Raw genomic sequence first — 27735 nt, 5'->3', positions numbered from 1 at the left:
ATAATTACCGTCTTCATTTGCAGGACTTTTATTTGCAGGGAAATCGCAGAAGTCACGGCCTTATTCTTCAAATTGTTTACTTCACAAAAACATACATTTTCAGGTGCAATTCTGAAAAAAGTTTATTGCACCTTTCATATATTGCTTGCAGCACTTTTGAAATATGAATATTAATGGAGGCACACATTAAAAATATATTTTTTTATAATTCCATTCATTTTGTTACAAAACTAGTCCTCAACTGTAAATGTCAAATAGCCCACTACAGACAAAACGAGTATCAGTCAAAAATGTTAAAATGCTGAATTATTCATGACTAATCCTGTTCATGGTATACTCGGTGACATCACATCTTCAGCACTTGAGCAACCAGAATGGTTTCTCTCTAAGTGAATTCTAAGGTTGTCTTTCGCAGCAAACCTCTCCCCACACTGTATGCAGATGAAGGGTCTTTCTCCTGTGTGAACACTCTTGTGTCTGATGAGATTACTAGAGTCCGCAAACCGCTTTCCACACAGTGGGCAAACAAATGGTTTCTCTCCCGTGTGGACGTTCTGATGTTTCTTCAGATAACCAGCTTGGCCAAACCTCTTCCCACACTGAGAGCAGCTGAAGGGTTTCTCTCCTGTGTGAACCCGCTGGTGAGACTGAAGATACTTTGGACAAGTGAAACTTTTTCTGCAGAAGCCACAAACAAACCGTTTTTCTCGCTTGCCAACCCTGTGCTGAATTGTATGTCCTGCCATGTAGCGTTGGACTATGCCCACCTTTGACCTTGCTGCGTTCTCTCTCATATTTTCTTGACTGTTAGAGAAAATATTTCCAAAGTTTTCACTAGCCTCGGAAGAGATGCTGTTTTGTGGATGCAAATCATTACTGCTATCATTATCATAATAATTATCATTACTGCTAGATTGATATTTTTCTTCATAGGGTCCAGAATCAAGCATTGCAGCCTCTGGTTTCACATTGTGAGATTCAACAGCGAAAAAAGTTTCCTCAGCTACAGAATTCTGTCGTTGTTGCTTTGTGTGAGCTGTGACACGAGTGGGGCTCATTTCTGCAGCATAAGAGCAAGCTGGATCCTCAGAATCTGTTTCAGTGCTTCTTGGTGTCCACAAGCCTGAGTATCCCTGCCTCAGTACGTGGTGTGCAACATTTGTATGCTGAAGCTTCTGGAACGTGCTCTCGCTTTCTTGGTCTGCATTGATGTGAGAATCATAGTCCTCAAAGAGACTGTCGATCTGAGTGTGCCCAATCACATCTCTTTTGTCTTCATCAGCACCTGATTCAACACTGCCTATAGAGAGGAAAGAATGTATTAAATATAACTGAACAGTGAATCGTAGTGTATAATTGCCTTTCCTTGACTTTTGGAGAAATCATTCTAAGATGGGGTTGGTATTTTCTAGTATAGATAATTCCATATGACTGGCATTTTACATTTTATTATAGGCTTCCATTGCACTTACTCTCCCCTTTTATCATTGGGTAATTCTGTAGGCTTATGGTGCCCTCCAGTCTTTCCTCTTTGATTTGGATGCACCCAGGCTTACGCATCTCCTTCACCATAGACTGTAAGGGAACCAGATTCATCCTTTCTTAAAAGTTTTCAATAATATGACATCTCAAAGATCATTATGTAAGTATGGTCTGTATTGTTGTATGTATTGAATATGCACTTTTTTATGACCAATGCAGGTAAAAGAAAATGTCAATAACATATCAAGAAGAGCATGTCACTCCAATTATGTAAAGAAAGTAATAATATAATAGTCCATTGAGAAGAACTCCTAGACCCCCCATACTCAACTGGCGGACTGCGGACCGGATCCGGACCCAGAACGCTGCAATTCGGATTGCAGGTTCCCGAAAAAATGTAATACAAGGTTGGGGCTTCGACCCCTGGTATCATATAAACACACATAAGACATGGGAGAATGCGTAGAATTGCAGGAAATTCGCTTTAAAACAATAACAAAAAAATCTCTGCCCCATGCAAAATGTGTAGAATTGCGTTAAATCTGCTTTAAAAAATGCTACATTTTCTCTCAGCAAACAAGAGGGTGTGAACAGCTTGGGGTTGCGAAGTGTGGGTTTGTTACTACGCCGATAAATTACATTATCCAATCGGATCTTAACCAACTAGGAAATCTGTGTGACCGGACCTCCTCAAATAGTACTTGACTAACCCTGTCCTAGACTATCACACCAGTACTGCATTTTTAACTAGGGTGCCTGAAACCGTAGTTAACATTTTCTATTAAGAGATATTTAACATTTTATCACATTAGTCATCTACCTTCATAACAGCACAAGACTGTTTTACAGAATCTTCATTTTCTTTGCTTGGATGCTCCTCATCGCTGCAAAGGTGGTTCAACTCTTTCCCCATGGGACTCCCGTTATATCGATTTTCACCAGTCTCTAAATACACAAAATGGCACAACAGAAATTAGGAGAAAACCCACGAAAAGTATATCATTGACTACGGTGGCTAGTAAAATAGTGGTGATATCAAAAACATTGGTTAAATCCCTACAATTGTAAACAAAAGTTACCCAAGTTGAGGACTGGTTTCACTGGGAGGTGATTTCTGATGGAGTGCTCGTGAGCTAGGCCTACTGACTTCGTTCCATGTCCATGCGCATTACGCGTCTCCATTATATGTAATCTCTCCTTCAAAACGTCATTTTCTTTTTGACTTCGAGATATTTCCAAGTGTAAAACGGCGTATCCATCGTCCACAAGTTCGCATATTTCTGACACGGCCGCGTTCATCAAGACCTCCATTATGGAGGTGAGCTGTGTGTGAAAAGGAACGGAAGACGACATTGTGTCCCACAAATGGACTGACAATCTTGTTATAGCAAGGTACCTCAAATTATTTTGTACCCTAATCTACACAGACACACGGCATTTGTCTATGAGTCAGTTGATGTTGTTAGAGGGTTTATAACGTTACAGTTGTAACAGAGACTCCAACCTACTGTAAACGAAGAAGCATTCCGCACTACAAGACTGCGTGAGAGTACTACGCCAATCACGTTTCCAAATTCTTAGCCAATGGAGTTGCTTGTTGGAAATCATTGCACACAATGCGCACGCGCCTGTCCAGCATGGACTACAGACATACACCAGAGATGAGGGCGGTTATTCGAATCTTTACATAATCCATTTAGAAACCAATTAAAAATATAGTACATTTAGTCCGTACAATTGTCGGATATGTCTGTGTGTCATTAGAAATGTGAGAATAGAAGATATAGAGATATAGATAGAGGACACAGATACGAAGACAATTAACGCCATTTATTTAAAAAATCTTGGACCCAAAAAACGACACTGTGTTACAAAAAAGTATATTTTTTAAAGTCAATAGAGAAACATTACAATACTGTTCTATATATAATTATGTGGATGGACCTACACATAAACATAGCATAGGCCTTTGAATCATTTTAACATGTTTTAAAACTCAAAACCAAAGTACCAAATTTTCATATTTGAGTAAAAGTAAAGATACCTTAAAATAAAATGACAAAAGTAAAAGTCACCCAGTAAAATACTACTTGAGTAAAAATCTAAAAGTATTTGGTTTTAAATGTACTTAAGCATCAAAAATAAAAGTATAAATCATTTACAATGTCTTATTAAGATGGCGCCGACCGAGATGGCCGCCTCGCTTCGCGTTCCTAGTTGTGGAATTGTTAGGTTAGATTACTTGTTGGTTATTACTGCATTGTCGGAACTAGAAGCACAAGCATTTCGCTACACTCGCATTAACATCTGCTAACCATGTGTATGTGACTAATAAAATTTGATTTGATTTGATTTTGATTTGATATTATGCAAACCAGACAACACGATTTTCTTGTTTTTTACATTTACGGATAGCCAGGGTCACAGTTCAGCACGCAGACTTCATTTACAAACGAAGCATTTGTGTTTAGTGAGTCTGCCAGATCAGCGGCAGTAGGGATGACCAGGGATGTTCGCTTGATAAGTGCGCGAATTAGACCATTTTCCTGTCCTGCTAAGCATTCAAAATGTAACGAGTACGTTTGGGTGTCAGGGAAAATGTAAGGAGTAACAAGTACATTCTTTTCTTTAGGAATGTAGTGGAGTAAAAGTTGTTAAAAATATAAATAGTAAAGTGAAGTACAGATACCCCCAAAAACTATTTAAGTAGTACTTAAAAGTATTTTTACTTAGGTACTTTACACCACTGCTCAAAACGTTACAAAATTTGCTTAAACCTAAGATCGGTGTGGCTAAATGTGCAAAAGAACACTAAAGTGATAACAAGCATTGACACTCCCCAGGAAACATTCCCATGCCTTGCCACCTGATTAACTATTGTCTACTAACATTGATTTACTTGTTATTGTGATTAGTAGCATGTTTTTTTTAATTCATAAATTGTTTGTATTTGATTATTCAGCAAATAGTTAGAATAGTCAGCATTAGACAATAACAATTTCATTGTCAGCGCACGTCCAACACATTTGTACATACACTGAGTGTACAAAACATTAGGAACACCTGCTCTTTCCATGACATAGACTGACTAGGTGAATCCAGGTGAAAACTATGATCCCTTATTGATGTCACTTGTTTTAAAACACTTCAATATAACGTGAATGTCTAGCTACCCAAAGGTTGCGAGTTCAAATTTTAGCTAATTAGCAACTTTTCAACTACTTACAACTTGTTTAGCTAACCCTTCCCCTAATCATTTTAGCTAACCCTCTCATCGCCTAACCCTAACATTAACTATTTTAGCTAACCCTTTCCCCAACCTTTTAACTTAACTCCTAAAAGTAACCATAACCTTAGCCCTAAACCCTATCTTAGCTAACGTTAACCAGCTAGAATTCGTAAGATATCATGTTTTGCAAAATCGTTACATATAGTAGGTTTTGCAAATTCGTAACATATTTTACGTTTTGCAAATTCGTAACATTTACTACGATTTGTAGTTCGTAACATATCATGGTCGCTGATTTACATATAATATAACACGAAATGCTCTGAGACCAATGCATTTAAAAAAAGAATAGTCCGGGTGGCCATTTGATTAATTGTTCAGCAGTATTATGGCTTGGGGGTAGAAGCTGTTAAGGAGCTTTTTGGTTCTTGACTTGGCGCTCCGGTACCGCTTGCCGTGCAGTAGCAGAGAGAACAGTCTATGACTTAGGTGACTGGAGTCTGTGACATTTTTTGGGACTGTCATCTGACACCTCCTAGTATTTAGGTCCTGGATGGCTGGAAGCCACTGGGCCATACGCACAACGCTCTGTAGCTTCTTACGGTCAGATGCCGAGCAGTTGCCATACCAGGCTGTGATGCAACCGGTCAGGATGCTCTCGATGTATTTGATACCATTCCAGCCATTACCACGAGCCCGTCTTCCCCAATTAAGGTGCCACCAACCTCCTGGGACTGGGTTTATGAAATTTGGACTCTCCATGGGAACGAGTGATTTTCTCCGACCCTCCTAGTCTACAGACACGCCCATCTGTTGCAGTTGAGCGTCCATAGCAACAACTCCATGGGGGGAAGTGACTGACAGGAGTTTTGAAATAATTCCAGTGACACTAAAGTTATTCAGTAAGGTTTAGCTAGCTACTTTGCTCTCTCATGGACGCTAATATTTATAACAACGCTATGCAGAACAAAGTTGCTTGGAAGTGGCGAGTTATCGACTACATGCGAACATGCTAACGTTAATTGGGCTATTTTTGGCTAACGTTAGATAGCTCGCTATAATTAGTATTATTGTTTACATTTTCTAGCTAGCTAGCTAACGTTAGTTGAGGATGTCTGCATCCATAAAATCAAGCCCGTCACCTCCTGTCTTACCGAAACCAGAGGGCCGAAGGATAAAGTCAAGTCATTCTCTTGTATCACCTGTGGAAGATCATGATAGAGGTAAACTATGGACAGGCAGGTGTATGCGTGGTGTTTCTATCCTGCTTGTTAATAAGCTAGCTAGCTAGCTACTAGCTACACGGTGTGTGCTATGCGGGATCCTTTGGACGTCCCTGAAGGTGACATTTAAAATGGTTAAGATAGCACTGACCCTAGTTACACATAGCTTGCAACAGTAGCTGTGGCATAACATGTGCTCTCTCTCTATCATGTACCTATGAATTCCAATATTTCAGCTTTCAGACATTTTCCCTTACAATACAATACTTTGCAGAACACCTTTATACATACATTTGATTGATTGACTCAATTGAGCATTATTTTGTATGTCTGTGTACTGTCTTCAGCCCTTTCAGAACTCCCTGAGCTGAAAGAGAAACAGGTGCCAGTGACAGATCGATCAAAGATGCAGCTTGTCCCGATGCAGAATGACTTGATCCCAGATGAGCTCCTGGCCACCCTCACCTCAACCATCTGTCCCCACGATAGGCTGGGACCCCCAAAGCTAACCAAGACCCCCAAAGACTTCAAGGTATGGTTTATGTATGGCAACTCTGGTCCAGGGCTTTAGTGCGGTTTGGTCCAGCATAGATGTCAAATGCCAGAGTCAAGTCTAACCAGATTCCTGCCACATTCTCAGTGCGTGGTCCTAGGAAGTCACTACAGTGTTACTACATTGTTTGTAAGTAAATCGTTTTTTGTTTGTCTATGGTTGTTTATTGTTGGTTTAACTGCCTCCCTTAGGTCTATGGAATACGACACACGGACGCGGTTTGGCATCACCCAGTCGGACGCAAGAAATACAAATATTTTCTCGATCAACCAACGTCATTGACAGGAGCGGGCAGGTTTGACCAAAAATAATCCTTGTTGGGAATTTGCAATGCAAAAGCCATGGGGGACGGGGAGGGGGGACATGAGCTGCCATATCAGTGTATCTACATGTTTATAGAAAAATACATTACTCATTTTCTGTCTGTGATTGTGTTGTGTACTGTGTGTTGGCTCAGGGACATCTCCTTTTTGTGTGATTCCATGGCCTCTCAGAGGGAGAGGATTCCCCTGCCACCCATGGCTGACAGGGGCACCACCCACACACAGGGCATTCAAAAGGAAAGTAGAGCCCGGACATACATGTAAAAACACAAATGGGCGCTTATATTTTGCATAGTCCGGTGCACCAGATTGGCGGAGGCTGCACATTTTAGACCATTCCATTGGTTCTAAAGTGAAATCTCTGCGCACCGGGAGATGCAAACGAGTGCACCCAAATGCCATTGCCTTTAAATGTGTGGCCATCGTCAATGAATTGATCTGATTCCAGACACAGTCATTACCAGACACAGTCTGTTCTGTGTTGTTTAACAGGCCCTTGTGTTGTTCTCCCCAGGACATGAGCCTTATGGAGAGCCTCATCCCAGAGGAATATCACATTGTGAAAAACAAAGGGGTTCAAGGACTGGAGTGCTATGACGAGTGAGCGAGGAGGATTCTACTGTGTGTTGTATTTTCCCCCTCTGCTTAATGATAATGTCCTCACCTTCTGACTTCTATTCCTATCTCCCGTTTTAGTAAATTCACAGTACTGTTGGAGGACGACGAAAGGATGCTCAAAGTCTTTCCATCAATGTGAGTGAAAAAGTGATCATGTCAACATCCAGTGTTCTGAATGACAATGGATCATGATGGGTGTAACAACATGGCAAATATCTATAGCCGTAATCATAGTTACAGGAATGCAGACTTTTGTTCTATCCCAGCACTAACACCTAATTCAGCTGATCAGGTTCTTTTTACATTTTTAAATTATTTTTTATTTTTTAATTTTACCCCTTTTTTTCTCCCTAATTTCGTCGTATCCAATTAGTTACAGTCTTGTCTCATCGCTGCAACTCCTGTACAGACTCGGGAGGCGAAGGCCGAGAGCCATGCGTCCTCCGAAACACAACCCAACCAAGCCGCACTGCTTCTTGACACAACGCACATCCAACCCAGAAGCCAGCCGCACCAATGTGTCGGAGGAAACACTGTACACCTGGCGACCTGGTCAGCGTGCACTGCACCTGGCCCGCCACAGGAGTCGCTAGAGCGCAATGAGACAAGGATATCCCTGCCGGCCAAACCCTCCCTAACCCGGACGACGCTGGGCCAATTGTGCGTCGCCCCATGGACCTCCCGGTCGTGGCCGGCCTGATCAGGTTCTTGATCTGTACACACACTGTAGCTCTCACGACCAGGGTTGGTGACCACTGTTATGTATGTGTTTCTGTGCGTGTGTGTTTCTGTGCGTGTGTGTTTCTGTGCGTGTGTGTTTGTACGTGTGTGTTTGTGCGTGCGTGTGTGTTTGTGCTTGTGTGTTTGTACGTGCGTGTGTGTGTCTGTGCGTGTGTTTGTGTGTTTGTACGTGTGTGTATACGTGTATCTGTGTGTGTGTATGCCGCAGGAGGCCCAGCGGGCGGCTGGAGGCAGTGCAGCTGATGAAGGTGATGGATGAGATGTTGGACAGAGCAGGGGTCAACCAGGAGTACAGAGTGCTGACTGGACTGTCACAGGTAAACCAGGACACAGAGTCAATCCCAAAATAGCACCCTATTCCCTAGGTAGTGCACTACTTTTGACCAGGGCCTATAAATAATGCACTATATAGGGAATAGGGTGTAATTTGGGATGCAAACAGTATCATGTTTATTCTATAGCTTTCTGTCTCTGACATTTTATCACATTTGTTGTCATGTTTATGACAACATGTAATGACGTACAGTTCAAATCAAGTGTGACCGAATTGGCATAGGTAACATATGTATGTTTCCTGAAGTGACATAATGTAGGTAATTGAACTGGATTGGACAGGACATTACCTTTGACTTAATTCAACCATTTTAGCTCATTTTGTTCTCTGTGCCTTGTTTGATGATATAGTTTGCGTTCCAAATGGCACCCTATTCCCTATAGTGTACACAGAGCCCTATGGGTCCCGGGTCAAAGTATTACCCTATGTAGTGAATAGTGTGCCATTTGAGACACACATCATCTCTGTGACCCCCTACCCAGATGCAAGGCCTTCTAGAGCTGGTGCGTGTGGAACAGAACATCTACAACATAGTGTTCCATGAGCTGATCAGACAGGTCAGTGTGGAGTGTGCTGAGAGAGGACAGCTCCTGGCTAAGCTCAGGTAAGTACAGGGGGAAGGGGACTCCATGAACCTTTTTCTCCAGTGTGCCCTTATGAATGCGATCCAGGATCCAGTTCATACACTGAGTGTACAAAACATTAAGAACACCTGCTCTTTCCATGACATAGACTGACCAGGTGAATCCAGGTGAACGCTATGATCCCTTATTGATGTCACTTGTTAAATCCACTTCAATCAGTGTAGATGAAGGGGAGGAGACGGGTTAAAGAAGGATTTTGAAGCCTTGAGAAAATTGAGACACGGATTGTGTATGTGTGCCATTCAGAGGGTGAATGGACAAGACAAAATATTTAAGTGCCTTTGAACGGAGTACGGCAGTGGGTGCCAAGCGCACCGGTTTGTGTCAAGAACTGCAACAAACACTGCTGGGTTTTTCACACTCAACAGTTTCCCGTGTGTATTAAAAATGGTCCACCACCCAAAGGACATCAAGCCAACTTGACAAAACTGTGGGAAGCATTAGAGTCAACATGGGCCAGCATCCCTGTGGAACACTTTCAACACCTTGTAGAGTCCATGCCCTGACAAATTGAGGCTGTTATGAGTGTAAAAAGGAAGGGAGGGGGTGTAACTCAATATTAGGAAGGTATTCCTAATGTTTGATATACTCAGTGTAGGTCTAACTGTGTCTCTCCTTGTGTGCTCCTGTGGTCCAGACAGAGATATGTGGCTCTTTTGGACCGTATCCCCAGGCAGCTGAAGGGTCTCCACACAGAGACACTGGCCCAGAGAGCTCTGGACCGCAGGCTCACAGAGGAGATCATCTGCTTCAGGAGCTCCATCTCTAAGCTCAACACGTGAGCCTGGGACTATGTGTGTGTTGGGTGGAGGAGGGCGGGGGGGGGGGGGGGGGATGGGGTTGTGTGTGTCTGCAATTACAGAATCTATATTGATATATACAGTACATAATTTTTACGATTTTTCCCCCCTTAGCTATGTATATGATTTTTGTCTGTGTATTCTTGTGCGTGTGCACTTCAGAGACCTGTGTAAGATGAAGGAGCATGACGAGTATGTGTCCAAGCAGGCTGAGAAAGCACAGCAGGAGCTGGCCAAGGCTCTGGAACAATCACAGAAGAACTCTGAGTAAGTGACTGATTGGCCATCATCATACCTGCTGCTGTGCATACTGTACACAGACGCTGTTTACTAAGTTTAATGTTTTTAGCTTTGCTTCTTGTCTTCTATCCCCTATCTGAACATGTTTTATGTCTCCTATCCTTCTACCCCTTATCTAAATTGTGCAAACTTTGCGAAGACGAAATCTCTGAAAATAATCTGGGATAATATGTACATAATATGTACACAAACGGCTAAATATGAAAAAGTTGGAACAACTCTTATCTACTGTACTGTAAACTGTACTTGAATGTATGACAAATGACCTCTATGTACCTGTGTCCTCAGTGTGGTGGGAGAGTACCATGGCCTGTATGAGATGCAGAGGAGGAGATTGGAGGGACAGGTGGCCAGACTGACGAACGAGAGGGACCTGTGGAGCAGAGTCACTTACAACTTGGCCCTCAAGGTCAGTCTCTGTCTGTCTGTCCGCCTGTCCGTTCCTCTGTCCTTCTCTCTTTGGTCCTCTGTCTGTCTGTCTCTGTCAGTCTGTCCGCCCGTCCGTTCCTACCACCTACAACCTGTCACTCAAGGTCTGTCTGTCTGTCTGTCTTGTCTTGTCTGTTGGCCTGCTGTCCTTCTGTCAGTATTTCTGTCTGTCTGTCTTTCCATGTATCTTGTCCGTCCGTCAGTCCTTGTCAGCCATTTTGTCGTAGCATTAGCAACATTAGGACATGTTGAAATACAATAGAATGCATAGCTAGGTTAGGACATACAGTACGAGTCAAAAGTTTAGACACACCTACTCATTCAAGGGTTTGTTTTTATTTTTACTCAAATAATAGTGAATACATCAAAACTATAAAATAACACATATGGAATCATGTAGTAACCAAAAAAGTGTTAAACAAATCAAAATATATTTTAGATTCTTCAAAGTAGTCACCCTTTGCCTTGATGACAGCTTTGCACACTCTTGGCATTCTCTCAACCAGCTTCATGAGGAATACTTTTCCAACAGTCTTGAAGGAGTTCCCACATATGCTGAGCACTCGTTGGCTGCTTTTCCTTCACTATGCGGTCCAACTCATCCCAAACCATCTCAATTGGGTTGAGGTCGGGTGGTTGTGGAGGCCAGGTCATTTGATGCAGCACCATCACTCTCCTTCTTGTTCAAATAGCCCTTACACTGCCTGGAGGTGTGTTTTGAGTCATTGTCCTGTTGAAAAAAAATGATAGTCCCACTAAGTGCAAACCAGATGGTATGGCGTATCGCTGCAGAATGCTGTGGTAGCCATGCTGGTTAAGTGTGCCTTGAATTCTAAATAAATCACTGACATTGTTACCAGCAAAGCACCATCACACTTCCTCCGTGCTTCACGGTGGGAACCACACTTGTGGAGTTCATCCATTCACCTACTCTACATCTCACAAAAATACGGCGGTTGGAACGAAAAATCTCAAATTTGGACTGATCAGACCAAAGGACAGATTTCCACTGGTCTAATGTACATTGCTTGTGTTTCTTGGCCCAAGCAAGTCTTCTTTTTATTGGTGTCTTTTAGTAGTGGTTTCTTTGCAGCAATTTGACCATGAAGGACCTGATTGACGCAATCTCCTCTGAACAGTTGATGTTGAGATGTATCTGTTACTTGAACTATGTGAAGCATTTATTTGGGTTGCAATCTGAGGTTCTTTAATGAACTTATCCTCTGCAGCAGTTCTTGAAATTTTCCGCATTGACTGACCTTCGTGTCTTAAAGTAATGATGGACTGTCGTTTCTCTTTGCTTATTTGAACTGTTCTTGCCATAATATGTACTTGGTATTTTACCAAATAGGACTGTCTTCTGTATACCACCCCTACCTTGTCACAACACAACTGATTGGCTCAAACGCATTAAGAAGGAAATAAATTCCCCAAATTAACTTTTAAGAAGGCACACCTGTTAATTGAAATGCATTCCAGGTGAGAGGTTGAGAGAATGCCAAGAGTGTGCAAAGCTGTCATCAAGGCAAAGGGTGGCTACTGTGTAGAATTTAAAATCTAAAATATATTTTTTATTTGTTTAACACTTTTTTTTGGTTACTACATGATTCCAAATGTGTAATTTCATAGTTTTGATGTCTTCACTATTATTCTACAATGTAGAAAATAGTAAAAAATTAAGAAAAACCCTTGAATGAGTAGGTGTGTCCAATCTTTTGACTGGTACTGTAGATCTCAAAGTGAAGGGGAGGAGAGAAGGGAGCAGAACCGCAGACTTCTCTCGTCCTGATCCTAGTGTTAACTGGGGTTTATTCTTTTGGCACCAAACGGAAGAAACAGGGAGGAGCTACCAGGACATTTTAGTTTTCCGTTGCAAAATGTTTTGCTACGAAGTACCGTTATGAATACAACCCTATTTGCATATGTATCAGAGTTGTTGATATTGATTTGTTTCCTCCCAGGTGATCAAGTTGAACAACCTCCAGCTGGCCAGCAGGCTTCACGTCAGTGAGCAGACTTGGACCAAGACTGCTGAGCACTTTACACTCTTCCTGACCTCCAAGGTAAACTCCACACTGTCATAGGCCATTCACCGGGATGGGAATTCCTGCTTTTCTGAAATCCTCTATTATTGATACAGTATCCTATTTTTCTATGTTGTTCTGGTCTTGTCCCTCATATACTGCCAAATTGACTGAATTGGAATAAAACAACTTCATACTGATGAAAATAATAATGATACATAAACAAACCTTGTATCTCGTAGGACACAGAAGACCTGAACCATATCATGCAGCTGACAGAGCAGTGGAAGGAGCAGCTGACGTCCTTCGTGCAGAGTCTGAGAGAGGCTGAGCATGTCCACTGTGAGGGGATAAGTAGCATACAGGCTGACATCGTCAAATGGCACACGTCCGTTGGCGCCAACATCAGGTAGCGTAGACATGCCCACTGGCACCTACTCATAGAGATGACTGTCAGCCTGTCACGGGAGCAGTTGTCATTGTTTTGTCTTCATATCATTGCGATGTTTGTTTGTTTTGTAGGAGCCCGGATCCGAAATTTGAGAAAGTTTCAGAAGAACAGCTTTATTCAGATTTGAAACAGTGGTCCAATGTAAGATTTTTTTTCTGTTCCTGTTTTAATGTTGAGGTTTTTAACGCTTTCATATGTGTATCACCGGATATATTTTAGTACTAGACTGGAACAAAACCCTGCACACTCTGTGAGTCCTCAGCACTGTATGTCACTAGTGTAGCACCACTATAATACCCTTTTCACACTACTGAGTCAAACCGTGCTGAGCCAAGCTTAGCTGTACTGAGCTGGCCTGTTTATTTTATTGAACCTTTATTTAACTAGGCAAGTCAGTTAAGAACAGATATTTACAATGACGGCCTACCCAGGCCAAACCCAAACACGGACCATGCTAGGCCAATTGTGTGTTGCCCTATGGGACTCCCAATCACGGCCGGTTGTGATACAGCCTGGAATCGAACCAGGGTCTGTAGTGACGCCTCTAGCACCGAGATGCAGTCCCTTAGCCGCTGTGCCACTCGGGAGCTGCTGCTGTGAGTCAGGTATAACGGACAGTCCCACTGACATCTCCATCCTCTCCCCCATCCTCCAGGCGTTGACCATTCAGTGTGAGCGCTACGGGGGTGAAGACCTCCTCTCCTGCCAGGAGACCCTCAACATGCTGGGCCAGCTGCAGGAGGCCTGGGAGGAGGTGGGCCTCCGGCTCTTCAGGAGACACCCGGCCCCAGACGGCGAGCCCCCCAGGGGCCAGGAGGCCATGAGGGAGCTGGGCCTGGCCGTGTCGGAGCTTCACAAGCAGCTGGGCACACGCATCAACGGCGAGAGTGGTGAGCTTAGAAATGGAATGACCCATCGTCACAGAAAAGTTGATTAGAATTGGGATGCATGTTCTATAGATTGTATTTCTATGGCGGTGAGAGAGTGTGAGAGACGGACGCAGAGGGAATATACAGCAGAACCGGAAACCGGAGCACGAGGGTAGAATTCTGGAGAGCTCCGTACTGGGTGTGCAGGGTTTTCTTCATCCCATCATGAACCCCCCCGGATTCAACAAATGTTGGTCCATACTGAAGAACCCTGATAATCCCATACATACCTGAATGTATCCCTTACCAACTGGTCTGTGTGGCCCTTTCAGGAATCCACAAGCAACTGATGTGTCTGGTTAGGGTGATGGAATTCTGGGCCACCCGACTGAAGGGCCTTGTTGGCCGCCCCGAGAAGCTGCCCCACTGTGATTGGCTGAAGCTGGAGAAGGCCCTGGGTAGCTGGATGTTGCTGGCGGAGGAGTCCTTGAAGCACGTCCACAGCACCCAGCCTGAGAATGAGAGGGTCAAGCACAAACCACACGTCCAGTGAGTTCTCCTGGCCCCTCTTTGTACGCTATATGTTTGTCCCAAATGGCACAATATTCCCTGTATAGTACACTACTTTTGACCAGAGCCCGTTTGTTGCGAAGCTTCTTTTTTTTTTTGTCAAACAATTTGTGTCTATTCCAGGATCGAGATCAATGATGTCTTCAACACTCTCCGGGAGTTCATCTTGACCCAAGCCAACTTCTTTGACTGTGAGAACCGAAGGCTATGTGAGGAGGTACTGGAGACGGGCATAGCTGTCCCTGGATAGCAATTCCTTTACCTGCTATTGGAATGTGTGTACGTTTGATTTTATGGATGCATTCCAAATTGCACTCTATTCCCTTTATAGTGCACTGGTTTTGACCAGAGACCTTCTGGGAAGATATTGGATGCGTCCCAAATGACACCCTATTCCCTATATAGTGCACTACTGTTAGTGCACTATCAAGGGAATAGGGTCAATATAAAAGGAATAGAGTACCCCTCCAGCCCCTACGTATTGTCTCTGGCCTGTGTTTCCAGGTGAACTCCATCCACACGGCTCTGACTCGCTGGATGGTGGACATGCTCCTCCAGATGGTCCCAGACCACTGTGACGCCCTGCCGGGGCTCAACACCACCGCCATCATGGAGGTCTCCCTGGAGCAACTAGAGGAAGACGCCAAGAACCTCTCAGAGAAACTGGACTACTTCTCCAAATATATCACCAGGTAAATATCAAATCAAACTTTATTTGTCACATGCTCCGAAAAAGTGTAGACCTTACCGTGAAATGCTTACTTACCATCCCTTAACCAACAGCGGAGTTCAAGAAGAGTTAAGAAAATATTTACCAAATAAACTAAAGTAAAAAAATGTAATAATAATAAATAAAAAAATAATAATAATAATAACAAAACGTAACACAATAACATAACAATAACGAAACTATATACAGGGGGTACTGGTACTGAGTCAGTGTGCAGGGGTACAGTTTAGTTGAGGTAATATGTACATGTAGGTAGGGGTGAAGTGACTATGCATAGATAATAAACAGCAAGTCGTAGCAGTGTACAAACAAATGGAGGGGGTACCGGTGGCCATTTGTTTAATTGTTCAGCAGTCTAATGGCTTGGGGGTAGAAGCTGTTAAGGTGCCTTTTGGTCCTAGACTTCGCGCTCTGTTACCGTTTACCGTGCGGTAGCAGAGAAAACAGTCTAACTTGGATGACTGGAGTTGCTGACAATTTTATGGGCTTTCCTCTGACACCGCCTGTTATATATGTCCTGGGTGGTAAGAAGCTTGGCCCCAGTGATGTACTGGGCCGTATGCACTACCATCTGTAGCACCTTACCGTCAGATGCCGAGCAGTTGCCATACCAGGCGGTGATGCAACCGATCAGGATGCTCTCGATGGTGCAGCTGTAGAACATTTTGAGTATCTGAGGACCCATGCCAAGTCTTTTCAGTCTCCTGAAGGGGAAAAGGTTTTGTTGTGCCCTCTTCACGACTGTCTTGGTGTGTTTGGACCATGATAGTTCGTTGGTGATTTGGACACCAAGGAACTTGAAAATCTCCACCCGCTCCACAACAGCCCCGTTGATGTTATTAATGGGGGCCTGTTCGGCCTGCCTTTTCCTGTAGTCCACGATCAGCTCCTTTGTCTAGCTCACATTGAGGGAGAGGTTGTTGTCCTGGCACCACACTGCCAGTTCTCTGACCTCCTCCCTATAGGCGTCTCATCATTGTTGGTGATCAGGCCTACCACTGTTGTGTCGTCAGCAAACTTAATGATGGTGTTGGTGTCGTGTTTGGCCACACAGTCGTGGGTGAACAGGGAGTACAGGAGGGGACTAAGTACACACCCCTGAGGGGCCCCAGTGTTGAAGATCAGCGTGGCAGACGTGTTGTTGCCTACCCTTACCAACTGGGGGCGGCCCGTCAGGAATTCCAGGATCCAGTTGCAGAGGGAGGTGTTTAGTCTCATGGTCCTTACCTTAGTGATGAGCTTTGTGGGCACTATGGTGTTGAACGCTTTTTTTTCCTTTCACATGTGTTCCTTTTGTCCAGGTGGGAAAGGGCAGTGTTGCGTGCGATTGAGTGCGATATATGTGGATCTGTTGGGGCGGTATGCGAATTGGAATGGGTCTAGGGTATCCGGGAGGATGCTGTTGAGGTGAGCCATGACCAGCCTTTCAAAGTACTTTATGGCTACCGATGTGAGTGCTATGGGGCGGTAATCATTTAGGCAGGTTACCTTCGCTCCCTTGGGCGCAGGGACTATGGTGATCTGCTTGAAACATGTAGGTATTACAGACTCTGTCAGGGAGAGGTTGAAAATGTCAGTGAAGACACTTGCCAGTTGGTCCAGACATGCTTTGAGGACACGTCCGGGTAATCCATCTGGCCCGCGGCTTTGTGAATGTTGACCTGTTTAAAGGTCTTGCTCACATCGGCTACCGAGAGCGTTATCACATAGTCATCCAGAACAGCTGGTGCTCTCATGCATGCTTTAGTGTTGCTTGCCTCGAAGCGAGCATAAAAGGCATTTAGCTCATCTGGTAGGCTCTTGCCTGGGTTTTCCTTTGTAGTCCGTAATAGTTTTCAAGCCCTGCCACATCCAAAGAGCATCAGAGCCGGTGTAGTAGGATTCAATCTTAATCCTGTATTGACGCTTTTCTTGTTTGATGGTTCGTCTGAGTGCATATCGGGATTTATTATAAGCGTTCGGATTAGTGTCCGGCTCCTTGAAAGCGGCCGCTCTTTAACTCGATGTGGATGTTGCCTGTAATCCATGGCTTTTGGTTGGGATATGTACATACGGTCACTGTGGGGACGACGTCGTCGATGCACTTATTGATGAAGCTGATGACTGAGGTGGTATACTCCTCAATGCCATTTAGCAGAAGCTTTTATCTGACTTACAGTAGACTGACTTACAGTGCGTGCATACATTTTCGTGTGGGTGGCCCCAGAGGGAATCGAACTCACAATCCTGACATTGCAAGCGCCATGCTCTACCAACTGAGCCACACTGGATCGTAAAGTCTGAAAACCTAGCGATGAGTGGATCATGGGGATTTCTGGTATAAGAAGATGGTTCACACTAACTCAGAGCTTTTTTTCTCTCTCTCTTTGTGCAGCTCTTGCCGGGCCATTGTGGAGGAGGAGATTCAGAGGAGCATGGCTCGGGAGGACTCAGAGAATGAGCTTTCTGAGCTCAACAAACTGCAGGTACTCACTGACCCACACAAAGGCTTGCTGTGTAGAGCCTGCTAACATTCTCAATGTTTTGGAATCAAGGATGTGCGCGTGTGTGCATGCGTGTATGTGTGTGTGTGTATGTGTGCGCGTTCACGCTGCTCAGAGGGAATGTGGAGAGTGGATGGAGTCCTGTCGGATCCTGCTGTCCGACAAGAAGGGCAGTCCCGTGGAGCTGCGCGTCACACTGAATTTGGTCCACCGTTCTTTTACGGAACTCCTTCCCTCTGCGATGCCCAGCATGGAATCTCTGGTGAGCCTGTCATAATCCTTTACTGTGATCCCTCCCTACCTTGCAGTCAGCCACCTGATGTGTGAATACCATCCCACTGGGCACTGATGTCAGTTTAATGTCTAGTTTTTATTTACATTTGATTGAAATGTCAACTAACGTAAATTCAAAGTGAATGAATTTTTTTTAGCCATATCATTGTAGGTTAAATATATAGATGTAGGTAAAAAGATAATAAAAAATAATAATGACAAATTCCTTCACGTTGATGACTTCTTTGAAACCATCAGTAGGAAAAAATATAGCCTAAATTGTTGTTGTTGAAATGACGTGGAAACAACGTTGATTCAACTAGCTTGATGGCTGGTGGGATGTCATTAAAAAAAATGTAAAAAAAAGTCAAGTGCTTTGTTTATGCGATATAAACTCAGCAAAAAAAGAAACGTCCTCTTACTGTCAACTGCGTTTATTTTCAACAAACTTAACATGTGTAAAAATATGTCTGAACATAACAAGATTCAACAACTGAGACATAAATTGAACAAGTTCCACAGACATGTGACTAACAGAAATGGAATAATGTGTCCCTGAACAAAGGGGTGGTCAAAATCAAAAGTAACAATCATATCTGGTGTGGCCACCAGCTGCAAAAAGTACTGCAGTGCATCTCCTCCTCATGGACTGCACCAGATTTGCCAGTTCTTGCTGTGAGATGTTACCCCACTCTTCTACCAAGTCACCTGCAAGTTCCCTGACATTTTTTGGGGGAATGGCCCTAGCCCTCACCCTCTGATCCAACAGGTCCCAGACGTGCTTAATGGGATTGAGATCCGGGCTCTTCGCTGGCCATGGCAGAACACTGACATTCCTGTCTTGCAGGAAATCATGCACAGAACGAGCAGTATGGCTGGTGGCATTGTCATGCTGGAGAGTTATGTCAGGATGAGCCTGCAGGAAGGGTACCACATGAGTGAGGAGGATGTCTTCCCTGTAACACACAGCGTTGAGATTGCCTGCAATGACAACAAGCTCAGTCCGATGATGCTGTGACACACCGTCCCAGACCATGATGGACCCTCCACCTCCAAATCGATCCTGCTCCCGAGTACAGGCCTCGGTGTAACGCTCAGTCCTTCGACGATAAACGTGAATCTGACCATCACCCCTGGTGAGAGAAAACCGCGACTTGTCAGTAAAGAGCACTTTTTGCCAGTCCTGTCTGGTCCAGTGATGGTGGGTTTGTACCCATAGGCGACGTTGTTGCCGGTGATGTCTGGTGAGGACCTGCCTTACAACAGGCTTACAAGCCCTCAGTCCAGCCTCGCTCAGCCTATTGCGCACAGTCTGAGCACTGATGGAGGAATTGTACGTTCCTGGTGTAACTCGGGCAGTTGTTGTTGCCATCCTGTACCTGTCCCGCAGGTGTGATGTTCGGATGTACCGATCCTGTGCAGGTGTTGTTACACGTGGTCTGCAACTGCGAGGACGATCAGCTGTCCGTCCAGTCTCTCTGTAGCGCTGTCTTAGGCGTTTTACAGTACGGACATTGCAATTTATTGCCCTGGCCACATTTGCAGTCCTCATGCCTCCTTGCAGCATGCCTAAGACGGAACTCAAACTGGCTGTGTGCGTGCGCCATCGTGCATAAATGTATTTTGTCCCCCCACACCAAACGCGATCACGACACGCAGGTTAAAATATCAAAACAAACCAATTATTTTAATTTGAGTACAGGTCGAAAAGCATTAAACATTTATGGAAATTTAGCTAGGTAGCTTGCAATTGCTAGCTAATTTGTCCTGGGATATAAACATTGAGTTGTTATTTTACCTGAAATGCACAAGGTCCTCTACTCCATCAATTAATGCACACATAAAACGGTCAACCGAATCATTTCTAGTCATCTCTCATCCTTCCAGGCTTTTTCTTCTCTTGACTTTATATTGCGATTGGCAACTTTCATAAATTAAGTGCATTACCGCCACTGACCTTGTTCGTCTTCAGTCACTCACGTGGGTATAGCCAATGAGGAGATGGCACATGGGTACCTGCTTCTATAAACCAATGAGGAGATGGGAGAGGCAGGACTTGCAGCGTGATCTGCGTCAGAATTAGAACTGACTTCTATTTTAGCCCTTGGCAACGCAGACGCTCGTTGGGGCGTGTGAGCAGTGTGGGTGCAATAATTGAATAATATAGATTTCAAATTTATTTTGCAACGCTCGTGCACGCAACACGGCGGTGTAGTCAGCCTGTAAGGCACTTTCACGCAGATGAGCAAGGACCCTGGGCATCTTTCTTTTGGTGTTTGTCAGAGTCAGTAGAAAGGCCTCTTTAGTGTCCTAAGTTTTCATAACGGTGACCTTAATTGCCTACCGTCTGTAAGCTGTTAGGGTTTTAACGACCATTCCACAGGTGCGTGTTCATACATTGTTTCTCATGCTTGTTCAATGAACCATAAACAGTGTTTCAACCCTTTACAATGAAGATCTGTGAAGTTATTTGGATTTTTACGTATTATCTTTGAAAGACAGGGTCCTGAAAAAGGGAGTTTATTTTATTGCTGCGTTTATAATTACATCACCTACTTTCCTTAGATGAACCTGCCGGCAGTTGTTCCACTAGAAGCTTTGGATGAAGAAGAGGAGCCGAACAAGAAGAGTCCAATGGAATTCATTGAGGTCGTACACATGATGAGCTAACACCTGCAGTAGCTACACCAAAAAATACTACTAAAACACATTTTGAAACAAAACTGGCCATGTCCTATTCCAGTACCTGAGAAGTGTTCAACAAGTAATCCTAATCCAAATCATTGAAATTACCTGACTCGGTACCAGTACCCCCTGTATAAGCCTCGTTATTGTTATTTTATTGTGTTACTTTTTATTTTTTTACTTTAGTTTATTTAGTAAATATTTTCTTAACTTTATTTCTTGAACTGCATTGTTGGTTAAGGGCTTATAAGTAAGCATTTCACGGTAAGGTCTACACCTGTTATATTTGGCTATGTGACAAATAACATTTGATTTGATTTGCAAGTCTTGTTTTTATACAGCTCCGGGGTGAGATCTAGAATGAGCTCCCCATCCCCCAATCCTAATCTTTACCATTAATGGGGAAATGCTAAACGGACCCTAGTTCTATTAGCAACTTCACCCTTCACATATTTTCACTCACGATTTAATATTGTCCAGAGATCCAGAGGTTAGATGTCTCATCGACTGCAGTTTTGGAATTGTTCTGCAATACCTATTTTTGACCTGCAGGTGGAGGCAGAGTACCCAGAAGAGGCCATGGAGTGCTCACTGGCCGGCTCTATTATGAAGCTGATAGGCCATGATGGTAACATCATTGAGCGAACCCTGGGGGAGGATACTATTCAGCTGGATGGGGTCAGTACATGGTGCTGTGTGTTTTACCAGTATATAATTTCATTATGAAAACATTGTTGTAGAAAGACAGACATTCAGATCCAATGCCCAAATCTTCTTTGTTTGGCCCTCGGCAGACTGAAGACATGGTTGCCCGTCCACACACACCTAACGGTCAGAGAGCCTTTGATGCCCTGGCCACAGTAGGGGTTCTGCAGCACGAGTTACTGTAAGTTATTTGTCATTCACACTATCTAAAGTGCTTCACTTTATTTTTCTGTCCTACAAGGGCCATCTTGCCTGTGTGCTTTTTTGATTTTGTGTGCCTGTTTGTCTCTGTCTGTACCTGCCTGTCTGTCTGTGTCTGTCTGTGCCTGTCTGTCAGTGGGGTTGAGGCTCGTGTCCAGCGAGCAGAGGAGCGGGCCCTAAAGGCAGAGGAGGCCCTCCAGGCTGCGCTGGAGAAGATCCAAGATCTGGAGAGACAGCTACAGGGCAGGCCCAGTCTGGAGGCCAAAGGTTGGTCAACACCGTAACGCACCTCTGTGATAGGTCAACACCGTAACACACCTCTGTGATAGGTCAACACCGTAACACACCTCTGTGATAGGTCAACACCGTAACACACCTCTGTGATTGGTCAACACCGTAACACACCTCTGTGATAGGTCAACACCGTAACACACCGCTGTGATAGGTCAACACAGTGCTGTGATAGGACAACAACGTAACACCGCTGTGATAGGTCATCACCATAACACCCCTTCAGTGATAGGTCAAAACTGTTGGATTTGGGTTTTGGACACTCATCCATACAATTTGCATTACAGTGAGCAAGCAGTCTGTGGCAGCGTCTCCCAAGTCAAAGGTGTCCAGCCCTGAACCCAAACCAGTGAGTCAGAAGCCTGAGCCTAGCCCCAGACAAACCAAGCCCAAGAAACGCTGAACCCTGAAAACAGTACTGTAGCTTCAGATGTAATGTGAAACTCTGCTCCTCTGAAGATCCAACGACTTTGTATTTGACAAACGAATAAACGCAACGTGATGTATTGTATGACTTGGCGTTCAACAGTGTTTAATCAGTTGCATTTCTTTTAGAATGTTCTGTAATTTACATGCTATTTGTTAAGCAATCATGTCCTTACAACAAGGTCATGTGACATATGGTTCCCTCTATAGTCATGTTCATACTATATGGTTCCCTCTATAGTCATGTTTACACTATATGGTTCCTTTTTAATAATAATATTATCATTTATTTATTATGGACCCTATTTACCCTCATATTACCCTGTCTGACTTAGCTGGTTTGCAGTGTGTCATCAGTATGTTGAATGAATCATACAATAAAAACATATTTCTACTGATTTATATTTATTTACAGAGAACCCCCCCCCAAACAGTTATATTTTCACACTTCTTCAAACTGATATGAAGGGTGTATCTCAATCTTAAATGGTGTCCTCTCCTTGCTTCCTTCCCTTCATCAGCACTGATATGAAACAACGAGTGGCAAAATCAGGTTCCCTAGGACCAACCACGCAGCTCTTGCATCTGAATTAAGACGCTTCCCTTTGTCTATCTACTTACTACATCATGGGCCATCTGTCTTTCTCTTTGGTATCTCCTGTCAGAATGGGATTGGCTGGAGGTGAGGTGGTTAAGCGTCAGGGGGCAGGTCAGAGGGGATGGTGAGGGTGTGTAGCAGGAGGTGGATGGTGGCGGTGGTGGGGGGAACCAGAGAGGGAGTCCAGGGAAGACTTCAGAGTCTCACAGGCTGCCTTCTCTCCCGCTGCAACCATCACCTACAGGACAGGGAGGAGGGGAGGCCTGCAAGTTGGCAATGCTTGCTGTTTGGCTTTTTATGTTTATCATTCTGACATACGTTGATGTCTGGACACACACCTCTTTTATTACGTTCTTTTATTTGGGCTGGTCTCAGCCTCTACAGCTAGACTATGCTGCAGCTCAATGGGGAGACAAAGGTCCTCTCTGAAATGAACACGGTGTAGCGGTGGGGGGCTGGCCAGCAAGTGACTAGAGTGTGAAGTAACACAAGCGTGGACCAAAATTGACCTTTCTCCTGGAAAAAGCCACAGTGCCGGATAACAATAAAACCAAAACCTAGCTCTTCCTTGAGCCTTTCTACACGGGTCTTCCGGTCCTTCTCTGCTACCAGACAGCTAAGCTGTTTACTGGCGTATCCAACAAAAGAAAACAGAAATTCAACAGGCTTAAACCTTACTGGGGTCAGGTCTAGGGCCAAATAACATCTGGTTGGTTCCTGTACAGTTGGGTTCGAGATCCCTCCCAGCGTTGAAGGGCTTTGTATGTCAGCTCTTGCTGCTCCAGACCAAAAACAGATCCGGCTAAAGCCAGGTAGAAAAAAAAAACACCACCCAACTTCCAAGCTAATTATTTTCAGGTGTGTGTAACTAGGCTCTTACCCTTCCGGGCCTACCTCTCTTCTGGCCAGCAGATGTCGCCAACGAGCAGGAATAGAACGGTCTTCACACACCCACCCTTTCAGTCCATCACAATGGTGAAATGCGCACACAGTGGACACAGACGTTTTTGGAAATTCCAACATGTACCTGCTCCATTCACAGAATGTTTTACGACACCAGCCTTTGAAAATGAAATGAGTTGTTGCGTTGTTTTGTTCAGGAAATGTTACAAATGCCCGTTTGTAATCTGTCATTGATGATAGTCTTACATTTCTGCTCTGTCCATCTTGATCCCACATTGGCAAGCTACAGAATCAAAAGCCACATGTAGATATAAAAGGCAGCATGATTCACTCTAGTGTTGAGAATATATACCACCACCCATTCACTCAAGTTCTTGGACACTCCATGTGATTCACACATCAGTGAGCCTGCTCACTACCAAATTCCATGAACCACCAAGGTCAATATCAAATGTCAATATCACACATAGGTTTAAATACTATTTGAAATCATTTAAAATACATTATCTGTGCATGATTTAGCTTGCCTGGCTTAATGGACCAATTGAATAGTTCAAACTGTAAACCCCACCTATCTGGCACTCTAGTTAGGTTAGACTGAGCAAACAGTATTTGAACAATTTTAAATAGTATCTGATCCCAGGTCTGGAAAATATACAGACCCGTATCAAAGAGTGAACTGTAGGTTAGGTACCTGGATCTCCTGGGCGAGCCTCATCCTGCCCAGAAGGATGTGGGTGAAGTTGTGGTGGGCTAGAATGGGGCAGCAGGTAGCCTAGCGGTTAAGAGTGTTAGGCCATTAACCGATAGGTCGCTGGTTTAAATCCCCGAGCCGACTAGGTGATGGTGCCTTTGAGCAAGGCACTTAAATGTAAACATCTCTGTCTGTCACCTGCAGCACAGCACTCACACTTGACAGGGCAGTACAGCATAGAACCATGTTCTTTCTCTATTCAGTAATTATAACATTCCGTGCTCACCAGATCCTTGGTTACCACCTGGAAAAGATTCATGCTCAGAGAAAATTATATTTGAATATTTGATGTAGTTTGTGTTTCTCTGTAGAGCTGTCAGAGGAGTTACCGTACTGTGACCAATTGGATAACAATTGAGCATTTTTGGGCGGATGTCCAGTTTCTAAAAAACATAGAGGAGTGGGAGGTAGAAAAGTAGGCCTTGGTCCCGGAAACAGTAGATAGAGATTGTACAGGTACTGACATACTGTGTAGTGTACAGTATAATGAACATATGGACAATGGAGGTTGTTCACAAGACTTGTGCTGTGGTAAATCTTACCAGTTGCCTTTTCAAATCCATTTTAAACTCATTTGAGAAATTCAGAGAGATTTGTTTGATGCATGTCTCATCTAGCCTAAGACAATTCTTCCATGTTTGAAAAAAAATGTGTCATTGCGTTTTCCTGTGTCACCATTTTACGAGTTGCCCGCAAGGTGTGTCCCTAAGACAATCCAATTATTCGTAGAAACTATGAATGACTCGTTCAATGAGTCATTAAATAATATTATAATAACAAGTCCCCTGGGTCTCCCTTGCAGTAAGTGACCCTATCTGAAGATCACAGCTCTCTCATGCTCCCTCACAACCTGTCAATCAACACAGTGGCTAGCTGTCAATCAATACTTGCCGTATCGGAATGACACACAGAGAAAGACAGCCCACTGTGTTTGTCAATGTAATATACAAAGAACCAAACACCTTCTTACTCCAAAGTTTATATTATTCTTAAAAAATACATGGGGTTCTGAATCCTTGTAAATGTAGTCATTCACGAAATATTACATTTCAATGATACAATACAATTATATACTTACAAAGTACAATAAGGAAATCTACCAATTGATGAGTGCTGTTCAACACAATGTGGAAAATAGTCAAACCCAGAAATATTTTAAGCTGAACTATTGCCTGAATCATTTTTTACACAGTCAACGTCAAGGTTTGTACTGTACTGTACATCCTGTGTGTAATACGTGTCGTTTGTCTACAGTAAGGGAAGGTGGAAAATGCTTACCTTCACACAGAACCAGTTGGAGATGACATCATGAAATAGCGACTCACACACTCCAAGACTCCACGACTTCAAGCCTGGTGTCGACAAATAACCTTGAGACTCACAGTACATTCAGACCTACTGCACAGTACATTCAGACTTACTGCACAGAACATTCAGACCTACTGCACAGTACATTCAGACCTACTGCACAGTACATTCAGACTTACTGCACAGAACATTCAGACCTACTGCACAGTACATTCAGACTTACTGCACAGTACATTCAGACCTACTGCACAGTACATTCAGACCTACTGCATAGTACATTCAGACCTACTGCACAGTACATTCAGACCTACTGCACAGTACATTCAGACCTACTGCACAGTACATTCAGACTTACTGCACAGTACATTCAGATTTACTTCACAGTACATTGACTTACAGTACACTGCATTCAGACGTACTGTACAGTAACAGTAAACTAAGGTCCTTTCAAATAAATTATAATTTAAAATAAAAAAATAGGGCCCTTATTCACAAAGTGTCTCAGAGTAGGAGTGCTCATTTAGGATCAGCTCCTCCCTCTTATTCATTATGATTTCTAAACTGATCCTAGTCAGCACTCTCACTCTGGCACACTTTGTGAATAAGGGCCCAGTATATTTAAGCAATAAGGCCTAAGGGGGTGTGGTGTATGGCCAATATACCACGGCTAAGGGCTGTTCCTATGTGCCTGGATACACCACAAACCCCCGAGGTGCCTAATTGTTATTATAAACTGGTTACCAACATAATTAGAGCAGTATAAATACATATTTTGTCATTCAGCACTCGAACCAACCAGTTTATAATGACATTTAAGATATTGATAACATGTCTCACCTTCCTCCTCCTGCCATTCACTCTCTATTAAGGCCATAAACTCTTTGTTCTCCTCTCCGCTCACGTTCTCTCTAACGCCTCTCACGTCCACAACAGTTGAGGTGGACTTGACTGGCCTGTCTTCTATCTCTTCCTCTCCCTTGGTCTCCTGGGTAATCCCTCTTTGGCACTACTTTCCTCATGTTCCTCAGGGAGCCTCACTGTCTTGGTGCCCCTGTGACGGCGGCCCCTGAAAGTCGGGGACCCAGAATGTTCTCTCTTCGCCATCTTCCATGCCCGCGGCAAGGGGAAGCTGACTCCAGGTGTTTCTCCATCCCTCTTGGCATGTCTGTGGCTGGTGAGAAGTGTGCAACCCAAAGCTTGTTGCTAGTTGGTTTGCTGTTTGAGTGGCTGTCTTGGTTTCAACGGCCCTCCCTTCCTCAGTTGCGATCACCTATAGGACAGGGAGGAGGCCTTTGTCAAGGGCTGCTAGTTTGAAATATAAGTTGTCATTTTTGTTTTGTTTACATGATCATACCTAGTCATGTGAGGATTATCATTGGAAAAAGGGTTACTTTGCAGATCTTTGTGCTTGGGTCGGAGAGTCACTGTTGGTAATGTGCAGACTCAGATGTTTGTCTTTTCCAAAAAGGTGTTGGTTTTTAGTACAGGAAAGACACACATCCTCCCAGACACAATTTAATTAAACTGTAAATTAAGTATTTGACCTACATTTCCCCTGCTGTAATGAATTCTCATCAAGGCCCTCACCTAGGCCAAGAAACAATGTATTTTAGTTTATTAGAAATTATTAGATTTGATGAACAAGTTATTGAATAGTCTGTCATTCATATGTCTTATTATTGTTCATTAATATTAGGCTAATAATTATGGCTCCGTTGTTTCAGCTTTTGAAATAATTAAGTGTTTTAATATAATAATTGTATTGTATTCATAGTTGTAGTAACTTTT

General features: G+C 43.7%; 2 protein-coding genes and 1 pseudogene across 2 annotated transcripts; 1 reads left to right on the top strand and 2 right to left on the bottom strand.

Moving 5' to 3' along the window:
* Positions 1–96: 96 nt before the first annotated feature.
* Positions 97–3043, bottom strand: LOC129867581 (zinc finger protein 112-like). The gene is made up of 4 exons (XM_055941074.1): positions 2562–3043; positions 2303–2427; positions 1473–1575; positions 97–1300 (listed from the first exon to the last, which is right to left on the bottom strand). The coding sequence occupies exons 1-4, from the start codon at positions 2833–2835 to the stop codon at positions 327–329; spliced, it is 1476 nt and encodes a 491-aa protein (XP_055797049.1). The 5' UTR covers positions 2836–3043; the 3' UTR covers positions 97–326.
* Positions 3044–5124: 2081 nt separating this feature from the next.
* Positions 5125–22778, top strand: axdnd1 (axonemal dynein light chain domain containing 1). The gene is made up of 25 exons (XM_055941073.1): positions 5125–5934; positions 6282–6466; positions 6679–6782; positions 6945–7049; positions 7327–7410; positions 7507–7563; positions 8378–8486; positions 8986–9107; positions 9785–9925; positions 10110–10214; positions 10536–10656; positions 12638–12739; positions 12943–13109; positions 13223–13292; positions 13807–14041; positions 14353–14569; positions 14714–14807; positions 15095–15282; positions 17695–17785; positions 17919–18065; positions 20642–20725; positions 21314–21439; positions 21556–21647; positions 21804–21934; positions 22246–22778. Exons 1-25 carry the CDS (start codon positions 5823–5825, stop codon positions 22359–22361), a joined length of 3105 nt encoding a protein of 1034 aa, XP_055797048.1. The 5' UTR covers positions 5125–5822; the 3' UTR covers positions 22362–22778.
* Positions 22779–23094: 316 nt separating this feature from the next.
* Positions 23095–27058, bottom strand: LOC129866578 (podocin-like; annotated as a pseudogene).
* Between the last annotated feature and the right edge of the window lie 677 nt (positions 27059–27735).

The sequence above is a fragment of the Salvelinus fontinalis genome, chromosome 12 (genome assembly GCF_029448725.1).
Source record: "Salvelinus fontinalis isolate EN_2023a chromosome 12, ASM2944872v1, whole genome shotgun sequence".
Taxonomy (NCBI): Eukaryota; Metazoa; Chordata; class Actinopteri; order Salmoniformes; family Salmonidae; genus Salvelinus; species Salvelinus fontinalis.
This window is presented reverse-complemented; position numbering and strand designations above follow the sequence as displayed.

Excerpts from the sequence above, each read along its gene's own strand:
- axdnd1 (XM_055941073.1), top strand. The coding sequence starts at position 5,823 with ATGTCTGCATCCATAAAATCAAGCCCGTCACCTCCTGTCTTACCGAAA. Across the intron at positions 10,215-10,535 it reads CAATCACAGAAGAACTCTGA|TGTGGTGGGAGAGTACCATG; the intron begins GTAAGTGACTGA and ends CTGTGTCCTCAG. Across the intron at positions 21,440-21,555 it reads ATACTATTCAGCTGGATGGG|ACTGAAGACATGGTTGCCCG; the intron begins GTCAGTACATGG and ends GGCCCTCGGCAG.
- LOC129867581 (XM_055941074.1), bottom strand. The coding sequence starts at position 2,835 with ATGTCGTCTTCCGTTCCTTTTCACACACAGCTCACCTCCATAATGGAG. Across the intron at positions 2,428-2,561 it reads GAAACCAGTCCTCAACTTGG|AGACTGGTGAAAATCGATAT; the intron begins GTAACTTTTGTT and ends TTGTGTATTTAG. Across the intron at positions 1,576-2,302 it reads AGTCTTGTGCTGTTATGAAG|TCTATGGTGAAGGAGATGCG; the intron begins GTAGATGACTAA and ends GTTCCCTTACAG.